This window comes from Nilaparvata lugens, chromosome 2, assembly GCF_014356525.2.
Source record: "Nilaparvata lugens isolate BPH chromosome 2, ASM1435652v1, whole genome shotgun sequence".
Classification (NCBI taxonomy): Eukaryota; Metazoa; Arthropoda; class Insecta; order Hemiptera; family Delphacidae; genus Nilaparvata; species Nilaparvata lugens.
Genome location: NC_052505.1, coordinates 20444263 through 20456549, shown reverse-complemented (window position 1 = coordinate 20456549; position 12287 = coordinate 20444263). Strand labels below are relative to the sequence as shown.

The 12287-nt window shown below is 34.0% G+C and overlaps 2 protein-coding genes across 2 annotated transcripts in view; one reads left to right on the top strand and one right to left on the bottom strand.

Moving 5' to 3' along the window:
* LOC111053516 (lachesin) overlaps nucleotides 1–12287 on the top strand; it is a 338283-nt gene that overhangs the window by 134510 nt on the left and 191486 nt on the right. The window lies entirely within an intron of this gene.
* The window catches only part of LOC111058397, a 65113-nt gene that overhangs the window by 21882 nt on the left and 30944 nt on the right, over nucleotides 1–12287 (bottom strand). The window contains exons 5-8 of the mRNA XM_022345928.2: nucleotides 11161–11362; nucleotides 8269–8486; nucleotides 5576–5801; nucleotides 3265–3518 (exon numbers count right to left, since the gene is read on the bottom strand). Of these exons, the coding sequence (XP_022201620.2) occupies nucleotides 3265–3518; nucleotides 5576–5801; nucleotides 8269–8486; nucleotides 11161–11362 (900 nt within the window). The remainder of the gene's footprint in view (nucleotides 1–3264; nucleotides 3519–5575; nucleotides 5802–8268; nucleotides 8487–11160; nucleotides 11363–12287) is intronic.

The window sequence follows — 12287 nt, the reverse complement described above, 5'->3', positions numbered from 1 at the left end:
TCTAGTGGGCGAGTACCGCTATTAATTTTTTTTAATACAAATAATTCCACAATATCAACTTCTCAACTACACAAAAAAATTCAAATAATAATTTGTACACAGCAGAGATACCAGTGTGGAAAAAAGTCCATTAATGATCGTGCACATCAATAGAGAATACTAGTAGCATAGCTTTATCATCCTTCTCTATTCCCATCCATTATGACCTTGCCACAACATCCAACAACAAACACTCATATAAAATTGATCAATACAGAAGATGTGATCTCAAAAGTGTTGTACCGGCGGCGGAGTCTTCACCATCACGTTTTATTTCAAGGAAGAGATTCTCCCAAAGGGAAGTTTATAGGCTGCTATCGAATTGCGCCCACCCCTCCGTTCGCTGTTATGTTTTTCACGTTCGATTGGAGATTTTCATGTGAGTAGAGAAAGAAAACATCCTTTGACACAAAAGAACTGAGAGAATTGTACGTTGCCAACTCTCTGAGGAATGCTCTTGCACTGGATTCTGAAAGGAATATTGCCCCTCGAATCATCCTCCAATATAACACCGAATCCTTTCTTCGACTGCGAATCAAAACAAATCCAGCAAGAAGCTGTTTTGATTCAACACTGTCTAATGATCTGGCAGTTCATGTGGAGTTGAATTGTCTCGTGATCAGACAACTTTTTTCTTTGTATACCTTTTGTTCATTATAATGTAATTATTATTTCATCTGATTGGCTACCGTAGCAGAATAAAATGTATTTTCTTTCATATTATCATCTATTATACTGATTTAGAGCGGAGCGGCCTCAGTACTCTGGGTTCCGGTTGAGTTTTAATCGTGATTAATTCCATGAGAACCAATCGGAGAAGCCGTATTTTCAAGAACACCTTGTCTGATTGGTTCACGTGAAATCAATCACGATAAAAATTTAACCAGCTTCTGTGAAACTGGGCCTGGGTATTTTCGTTTGTTTTATCAGGAGTAAAACACCTTACTCGGACTTCTGTCTAAGGTTGTCCACTTTTATTCCACATATTTATAATATTTTTTCTTTGTTATTTTGTATTATGCTCTTTTGTGAAATGGATTGATTGATTAGAGAGTGAAATGGATTGATTGATGAGAGATTAGTGGAGGAACACTCCAAAACTTGAGTGGAACGATGACTATATCAATAATTGGAAATACTGCAGTGCTTGTTGGTAAACCTAATCTCCACCTGAATGAAAATTCTAGAATAATCTGAAATTAGCTGAACTAATTCATTCATTTTCGTTCTTATTTATTTCTGAAACTTCATCGAAAGTATTGGATGTATTCAATTTTATGTGGAATTGAATGGGAGATGAGTGGAGAAACATTCAGAAACTCGAGTGGAATAATGAAGATTCTAATTAGAAATAATAGTGCTTGTTGATAAACCTGATCACCGCATGAAAGAAATTTCTAGAATGATTCTTATTCTAGATAACAGATTTCATTCATTTTGGAATGAATAAGAGGATTTCATCCTTGAAAAAACGATAGAGGAATATGAATAGTTCGAAATACATTTTTAGTTTGTATATGTACATCTACTAATAGCAGTGACTATGAATTTGGGAGAAAACCAGCTTTTTACGTTTCAAGTGACTTATCAATGTGTCAAGGAATTTGTTTAAAGCATTAGCAGTTTTGTGTTAGAATACATTGTATTCTTTGTGAACATATTTAAAGACTGAAAATGTTGTGAAGTAAAGAACTACAAGACTTGACCTATTTCGGACTATGTGTAACCCTATCTAAATTTGGGAGAGGAATAGCACAGGTCACCTTATTATTTCTCTCCCTATCATTTTGATGTACTTATTGTAAGAATGAATGAATGAATAAATAAATGATACATTATTGATTAAAGCTGTGTTTGGCTGACATTGGTGAATAAGCATATGAATCAGCAGAGCGTCACGAACTTCAGGGAGAATGGAGTAAGAAGGTTTTTATTGATTCTAAATACTTTGTTTGAGAGTGGAGAAAAAAAAGTAGTATTCAATGAAAAACAATAATTTATTTTGTCTGTAAACCTTAACAAATTAATCATTTACTCATTGCCGTAAGCAATGAAACGGATAATATACTAATACAGTACATTCTTCCAATAACAGATAATGAAATATCTGAGGAATTATCATAAGTTTCTTAACGATAGATGTATGGTGGAGACTGTCAGAAGAAAGAAAAACACTTGTTTCTGTGAGAAAAAAGTCACTTTTAATGAATAACAATTATTTATTTAATTCATGAACCTCAACAAATCAATCACTCACTCAATGGAACGAATATGATCATTGATTTATACAAATACAGTGAATTATTTTATTAACACGTAGTGTAGCAGATAATATATCTGAGTAATTATTATAATATTCTTAACGATAGATGTATGGTGGGGATTGTCAAAAGGAAGAACGGCACTTGTTCTTGTGGGAAAAATATGTCGCTTTGAATGAAAAACAATTTATTATTATTTATCAAATTTGTAAACCTTAACAATTTAATCACTCACTCAATTGAACGAATGATCAATGATTCACATAAACAGTAAATTATTTTTGATTAACAAGTGAAGCAGATAATATATCTGAATAATTATCAAAAGATTCTAAACGATGAAAGTATGGTGTTTACAAATACAGTAAATCAGCAGATAATATATCTGAGGAATTATCAAAAGATTCTAAACGGTTGAAAAGTATGTAGGAGATTATTGGAAGAAAGAAAATCACTTGTTTTTGTGAGAAAAGAATCGCTTTTAATGAATAACAACAATTATTTAATCAATTTGTAAACCTTAACAAATTGATAACTCACACAATAGAACAAATGATCAATGATTCACATAAACAGTGAATTATTTTTTGATTAACAAGTGAAGCAGATATTATATCTGAGGAATTATCACAATATTCTAAACGATAGTATGATGGAGATTGTCAAAAGAGAGAAAAGCACTTTTTTGTGAGAGAAAATTCGCTTTTAATGAATAACAATAATTATTTATTCAATTTGAAAACCTTAACAAATTAATCACTCACTCAGTGGAATGATCAATGAATCATTCAGTCACTGCTGGGAGCAATGGAACAAATTATACATACAATATAATTTATTACAGTCAATAAATTATCATCAATCTTTCAGCCATTGCGGGTAGCAATGGAACAAATTATACATACAAATACAGTGACTAATTTTAGAAACAAGTGTAGCAGATAATATATCTGAGGAATTATCACAATATTCTTAACGATAGAAGCAAGGTGGAGATTGTAAGAAGGACAGCGGACGGGGTGAAAGTGGCGGAGGACCCAACGGCTCCAGCTGCTCCAATTTTGGCGGCAAAAGCCATCATGTGGGGGATGAGGTGTTGTTCGTAAGTTCCCACGAATAGATGCGACCAGGGACCTCTGGCGTACACGGCCACATCGTCGCCCCCGTGCGTCTCGTCCTCCAGTTGGAACAGAGACGGGAACCTGTAGTCGTGGTGCACTGTGGACAGAAATTACGTCACTTATCAACTGATCAATGTAATCTTATTGAGATAATGAATTAATTAGAACAGAACATTTAAATACATCTCGACAAATACAATTTCCATGTGAAGATTGAACTTCTGGATGAGAAAAATACAACAATTAATTACTTTAGTTCAATGGAAAATGATCGGTTTTCATCCAACAAAACCTACTTCTTGCACCTACTTCTATCAAAATTTGGAAAAGGAACAGTTTTGGGCTAGGCCTCTTGGCCATTTTCTGAACATGTATATTCATGATTTGTGTGTTATGGACTGTAAAATACGTAGATAGATAGTTGAAAAAGCAACGAGAACTAAACTGAGGTTGAGAACTTTAATAGACCATATCTTTATAAGACATGGACAGTTTTCAACATTCCTTATTCGACCTAAATATTACTGATCATTGCTTGTTAGGATTAACATTTGGTGCAGCCTGTTCCAACCGTCCAGATAATTATGTCAAAAGAGTTGGTGAGAAGCATATTCATTTAGATAAGATTTAGGATTATGTTAATAGAATCAATTGGGTTCAATAATTATATTACTCAGGAGATTTGAATATGAGCTACGGAAAGTCTCATTCGATCCTGACTGGACTAATTGTAGACAAATGCTCTAGAACTATGTATACTGATATAAAATAATGAGATGGAGGGAGATGGAGAACCAGTACAGCCAATTAGAGTGATGATTAGTCATTCAAATAAGCGCACAGTTGCCAAGTTGACGAAACAGGTTCAGTCGATGCAGTGGTTTCAGAGAGGGAACGGGGTATGCAGATGCGCAAGGAGAAAAGAACAACACTATTATTCCGTAGGCCTATATCCCTAATAAGTTATGTATTCCTCATTCAGTGGTATGCGTATAATGAGGTGTTGAACACTCAATAAAGACTACAGAACGCTGTCCACTCTGGACGGCAACATTGCAGCCATTAATCCTTACTTTCTCTGCTCGACATTATTCCTCCAAGTCAGAAGATCTCTTAACTCAATTATAGAAGTAAGTTTGAACTTAAACTTAGTGAAAGTTAACTGGAAGGCTTGAACGATAAGCACAATGCTCCTGCTAGCGCTTAGCACTAGAATGCTTGAAGCCGTCGCTTGAATGGATACTATGATAATAATCTTGGAAGGCATTGGGCATACATATTACATTGTACCATTTAGGAAACATAGACTTATGTAATAATATAGACTGAATAGATCTGGGACCTATTTCACAAAGGTACAAGTATTGTTACCAACCATGGTTACAAACAAGTACTTGTAGTTACAAGTTTACAAGTACTCACGTTTCACAAAAATTTAAGATCTACAAGTTTACAATTTTACAAGTCTACAAGTACTTCAATAGTAAACATAACCTATTTTCATGATGATTTCCTTTTTTCATCCTTTATAAAGGTTACTACTTGTACTTTTCAATAATTACTTTGAAAATATTTGAAAGCAATATAATGTTTTTTGTACAGTCTACTTCATTTATTGCTGAATTTGTAACCTACACAATATATGTACTCTGTATATATATAGTGAATGTACTATATATGATGTATAATATATATACTATAGTACACATAACCTATGAGGTAACACATTAATGACTATTTTGGAAATTTATTAAATTCAATTTCCTGATGCATATATTTCCAAAATAATGAATTTTAGAGGAATATGGGGCATTTTTGATTATTAGAAATATTTATTGAATATTTGAAATGATTTTAATGATCACTTATAAATCCTTTACATAGCTTTCCACTTCGGTAGAAATTTCATAGTTACGAACAAGTAATTTCGACAAAAATTGTTGGCTACAATGAAAATCTTTGTGAAACACTTGTTCGTAACAAAAAAGCACTTGTAAACTTGTGGAAATTCATTGTAACTACAAGTTTACAATTATTCTGCTTTCATGGAACGCTAGTAATCAGATGTTCTCCAAAACCATGGTTGGCAACAAGACTTGTAACCTACTTGTACCTTTGTGAAACGGGCCCCTGTTATACTATGATAATACTTACTCATATTGTCATTTTCAAAATGATGATTTTGTGCGTCTTGGAAACTTTTAGCACTGGGACCATTCATGTAGCCGAGTGTCGAGTAGCTGTACTTCATGTCGTGGTCAGGGGTTGTGCTGAGAATGTTATTCCCTCGACGAGGATATCCACTGAAGGACATGGTATGAGCGTGATCTGCTGTCACCACTATCAGGGTGTCTTCCTTATTAGTCATTGATTCTGCCAGCTGTAATCAACAAAATAAAATGGATATTGTTTCATCAATTTCTGATAATTATTATTTTTCTGTTAGTCATTGATTCCGCCAACAGTAATCAACAAAAATACAACACATATTCCACTTTTTTGTGACCGAGGAGAAATAACTTAATGCAAGTGATGTTACAAGTTGATCAACAAAATAAATGGATATTGTTCTGAGACTTTCGAAGAATATTAAGAAGAGAATATGGTCATTTGGAAGAAAATATAACAAAGTTGAAAATATTTTTTTGAATGAGGTGGAATATCTTAATGCAAATGACGTTACAACATCAACAGAACAAATAGATATTAATATGAAGAAAATAAAAATCTCAGTTTCCTTTTTTTGAAATATTTTATCACAATATGTTTCGGACATTTATGCCATTTTCAAGTTATGACCACAAGTTATCACTTGAAAATGGCATAAATGTCAGAAACATATTGTGATAAATTCAAAAAAAGGGTACTGAGATTTTTATTTTCTTTATATTTATATTACAAGTAGCCCTATACAGAAAAGAGACGAATTGATATTGTTTTTATTTGTGAGTCTCGAAGGATGTTTCTATTTGAATATTAATTATTTACTCTTAGAGAATGTTTCTATTTGAATATCTATAATGATCAACTCTCATTTATGTGGAAATGACTGGAGATGACTTAAGAATCATGTTGAATGGATTGTGAGCCGGTGTGATACTTTCTTTGGTGATTTTTCCTGATGTGCTGAAAACGTTACCTACTGAATTTCTGTTTTCGAAATAAAATCTTTCATTCTTGAATTGGCCTTGGTAATGTCTATCAAGGCATTTCAACCTTCGAAGTGATAAATATACTTGAAAAATCTGATAAAATACTTTGGACTTTCAAAAACGGAAATATGAATAATTGATTAGAAGAAATTGCTCAAAACTTCAACCCTGCCCTCCAGCTAAACCTTCCAATCCTTATTATTATTGAACGAAAATCCAAATTGAATTCTGTAAATCACCCCAAAGACTTCTGCTACTGAAATTGTTGCTATTGACAACAGGGTAAACAGCTAGATGGGAATTTCAATTTGGATTCTCGTTTAATTATAATTATCAATTCATTAGCATATGGATAAATGAAATACCACAGTAATGCACACTTTTTATCCTATTGAGAATTGACTAGTTCAGTTATTTTCCGAATAAATTGATTACACCTTCTTATTGCTTCAATATCGTTGAATGCATTTCTCAAGGCGTTAATATTAAATATTGGATATGATATTTCATCAATATCGATGTTGGATATGAGATTCATCAATATTCTACGCCTCCAAAACCAAGGAGCTGTCTGATTGGTCAATGACTTTGAATAGTCGCCATTTTACCTTAGCAGCTCACTACCAATAGGAAGCAAGCAGTTCGAGAACGTCATAATATGAAAGTCATTGTCCTATATGGCTTGACGAATTTGGGGCGTGTCTTAAGGTGTGTACAGATTTACGCACCGCGAACATGAGCAATTCGCTTTTAATCAGCTGATGCCAAGCTTCTTATATCTGTATCTTACCGTTTCTGTAAAAATACAGATATACAGATGGAATTAAATAGAGAATGCATTTATTAATATATTATTATTAATTAACGAAAATCCTAAATAAATGCTGTAAATCACCCCGAAGACTTCTGCTACTACAGACATTGACAACAGAGTTAACAGCTAGATGGAAATTCGATGAGAACTACTATCCAAAAATTAGTTGCCAGCCCGGAAATCGAACCCGGTACCTCCCAATTGCCAGTCAGTTATGCTTACCCTTACACCAAACTGACAATCTCTGGATAGCAGCGCTCATTTTATATGAAGCCATAACGGCCAACAAGTTTACAGATGGAATTAAATAGAGAATGCATTTATTCAAATGCTAATTAATATTATTATTATTAATTAACGAGAATCCTAAATAAATGATGTAAATCACCCCGAAGACTTCTGCTACTGCAGACATTGACAACAGGGTTAACAGCTAGATGGAAATTCGATGAGAGCTACTATCCAAAAATTACTTGCCAGCCCGGGAATCGAACCCGGTACCTCCCAATTGCAGAAGCCTTCGGGGTGATTTACAGCATTTATTTAGGATTTTCGTATATATATATATATATATTGCAACTTCAGTTTCGTTAATTGATAATAAAATACAGATATAGTCATCTGATTAAAAGTGAATTGCTCATGTTCGCGGCGCGTATATCTGTACGCACCTTTACACGTTAGCATAGCTACTCACGCATTTGAGTTTGAACTAAGATTCAGTTTGAAATGACTTTGAACTTGAACTTTAAGTTAACCAAGTTCAAGTTTAATCTGAGTTCAAGTTTAAACTGAGTTAATGTCTAAACTGAGTTGTAGTTTAAACACAGTTTGAGTTTAAACTGAATTTAAGTTTAAAAGATAAATTCAACCAAAAATACCTTGATTGCTTTGGCAAACTCGACAGTCTCCGCTAGAGCGCGCTGAGCCCAGTTCTGGTGATGAGCTTTGTCAATGAGAGCTCCTTCAACAAATAGGTAGTAACCGTTTGGTTCTCGTTGAAGTCTTTCGATGGCCACTCGAGTCATCTCCTCCAAAGTTGGCTGACCTGCTGCGGCAGGCTCCAGATAGTAGTTCATGTGCTCAGGACGGAATAAACCTGGAACAAACAATATATTATTATTTATTCATTTATTTCAATAATAAGCAATGGGGCTACTCGAATGTTAATTTGCTTAATAAGAATAAGAATAAGAATGATTTTTATTCCTTTAGTGCATACAAACAATGCTATCGGAAACGTCAAAATATACATTATAAATACATCATAATAAAATAACAGAATAATAGAATAAAAGTTTCATTCCATTCAGGACACAAACAATGCTATTGGAAACCTCTATTAAAGGTTTCCTCCATATATGTCAATAAAACAATAATATCAAGAATAAAACAATCCAACGTACATAATACATCATTTAAATATAAGCACATAAAAATATAAAAGACTACAGAGTACTATCACGTATGGTTTCCAAAAAAATGATTCTCTACTGGCAGTTTTGTCTTATTTCGTGTATTATTGCTGTGGATGTCAACTCTGCATCTATATGATCCTATATACTTCTTTACTTGAAGTAGGAGTTTGAAAGCTACCATACTGTAAACTGTCATAACCTTTTCCTTTATAAATAATGGCTTGCAGTGCTCCAAATACGCTGCACCTGATATAATTCTTATAGCCTTTTTCTGTAGTAAGAACACTCTTTGCACATCTGGGGCACAACCCCACAAGACCAATCCGTACATAAAGACACTCTGAAAAAAGCGAAATAGCACATTCTTAAATAGTGTGCGGGCACACAATCCCTGAGCCTTCGAAGAAGGTATATAACCCTACTAAGTTTGGAGCAGACACTTTCTATATGAGGTATCCAAGTGAGTTTATAATCTAGTGTAATGCCAAGAGCTTAGCACTTTTTGCACTCTGACTGATCTGTCTCAAACCAAGCACTAGCTTCTGGGTCTTGGTATTCAAAAATAGACGGTTTGCCCTAAACCAGGCTTCTGCCTCGCCCTGACATCTGGACATCTTTTGTTCAAGAACACTGAGATCCACATCAGCAGTAACTAATGATGAATCATCAGCATAGCATACCACCTTGGATCGAATGCTAAACCCAATATCGTTCATCATAACCAGAAAAAGTAGAAGCCCAAGAATGGACCCCTGAGGAGCGCCATATGGTACAGCAATTGGCTTGGAAAACTCTGAGTTAACACATACTATCTGGATACGACCCTGTAAATAAGAATGTGATATAGACTAATTGGTACCCTATTATTGTTTTCTCTTGGACACGACTAGTATATGATTACTTCTTCATTCAATTAAGTCTTTATCTCAATAGTCAGGTATTGTATGGACGAAATCGCTAATGATTGAAATGATATCATTTACATTCATCCACCTATGAAGAAAACCAGGAGACCTCATCTTTCAAGTACCACTTCTCATCTGCTTCGTCTTACAATTTCCCTCTTTTCCTCTCTATAAGAGGACTTCTGCAGGGAGAGTTTCCGAGTTTTTGTTGTCTAAAAGATGAAGTAATTTGAGAACAAATTGGAGACTTTTTGAAAACTGTAAGGAGTTATCATGAGCAAATTTCCAGTCCATTTCTCAACAATTCATAGATTGAAGGTACAAGAATTCATCCCATCATTAATTTGAAATTCCATTCATACTGGATGAAATCAATACAGAAATAGTTATTTGTATATCTAGAGTGAAAAGTACGACTTTTTCTCCCTGTGGGAAAAAGTTTGAAGCCCGAGGCGAAGCCGAGGGCAGCAATTTTCCTGAGGGAGAAAAAGTATTTTTCGCTCGTGATGTACACAACATTTTTCCTCCATCTACATTTTTTATAGAAACTGCAAATAAAATCATTCTAATAACTTATGTATTGGTGACAATGATTCCTAACAATATAACCTAAATCTAAAACCTAAAAACCGGTCGTCTGATTGGCACTGCCGATTGCGCTATCTATCGGCAAAAGTTGTAACAATTATATCAGCTGAACAGCTACTAAAAATGGCTGACTCCAGATCACGCGGTTCAGATTTGAATTGCAGATCAAAAATATTTGTTGGCTGGTATTTTGAATAGAATAAAATATTTTAAAAATTGAATACATTTTTATCATCTACTAATATTAAGAATAGCCTATAATAATTATCATACAAACATATATTTCATGAGCTGATCAAATTTCTGGTTGTGGTATTGAATTCAGTTGACTCAATGACAGACACCTCTATTATGCTTTCTCATCTGAGCTCAGACCTTCTAACCTATTACAATGTAAGTTTCAAAATAGAGATGCTCCCCATGTTATTTAAATGGAGTCACTTTTACTCCCTAGGGAGTTTTTCTGTTTTTTACTACCGAGAGCGAAAAAGTGACACTTTAGTATTAGGTTTCAGGGAGTAAAGTAAGTACCTTACTTTAGACAGTAGGTGGAGGAAAGATGATTTTCTTTGATCCTCATCATCAATAATTATTGAAAAGTCCAATGCGAATTTTCCTGTTCCATGTATCAACTATCCTATATGTGTTAGAATTCCCCCCATAAAATTAAACTTGAAAAAACTGCAATATAGAACAAAATAGTTTCAATGCTCATGTCCCCACACACGAACAATCTATATTCCCATAGAGTAGTCTATATTCTAAGGGGAACACAAACTAGAAATTAGAAAACAATATTTTAATAGATTATTTGGAATGTATTTGTTTATTAATTTGAATGAGAAAAGGATGGAGAACTCACCCATAATATAGTCGGATGAAGTAGTATTTGATTCTAGGAGTCCAGTTCTGTCTTCGAAATATTTCGCAGTAGCTTTTCTTTCTTTCTTGTCATCCAACCACTCCTGGATCAAGTTGGCTCCATCCAATCGCTCGCCTTTCACTCCAGATTTATCCTTTACTGTCTCCGGCAAGAACTTTTTCCTACCCCCGCCAAGGATAACCTTAAAATTTGATAAGAAAATTATAATTTAGTGTTGATGATCGAATACACATATATCGAAGTTAATCATGAAGGAATTTAGTATGAGATATTGCAATTATTCAACTTCTAATGAATGAATTATTATTATTGAAAGAGAATCCAAATTTAATGCTGTAAATCACCCCGAAGACTTTTGCTACTGCAAATATTGACAATAGGGTAAATAGCTTGATGGAAATCCAGAGATTGTCAGTTTGGTGTAAGGGTAAGCATTCCTGACCGGCAATTGAGAGGTACTGGGTTCGATTCCCGGGCTGACAAATAATTTTTGAATATAGTAGCGCTCATCGAATTTCCATCTAGCTGTTCACCCTGTTGTCAATATTTGTAGTAGCAGAAGTCTTCGGGGTGAATTGCAGCATCTGATTTGGATTTTCGTTTAATAATAATAATTGATCATGATATATTTTTGCCATATCGGTAGAGCTTGTTATAGAGTTGATAGCCTACTTGATCTAACTCATTACAATAATCAACTGTATATTACAATATAATAAATTCAAAATGATGATGTCTTTACAATCTGTAAAAGATTGTTCCGGTTAGAAGTAGAACGTTTTTTCATAAAATTCAATGATTCTTGATTCAAGAATCTGAGATTTAAATTGAACATTCTGATACATTGGGAATAATGTGCTCCTCCAATATGATATAACTTAATGGTGCAGTAATAAGGATTAATTCCTGATGATGATGCTCGTATTATCCTTATTATTTTTCACTCTCCTTTTTGTATTATCTTAACTAACATCATCCAAAGAGATACTAGCTTCATCTCAATTTGCTCTGTGTATGCCATCAATAGGCAGATATATCTCTAACTACAAGACTTAACCTATTCGGACTATGTGTTATCTAAATTTGGGAAGGAAATAGTACAAGGC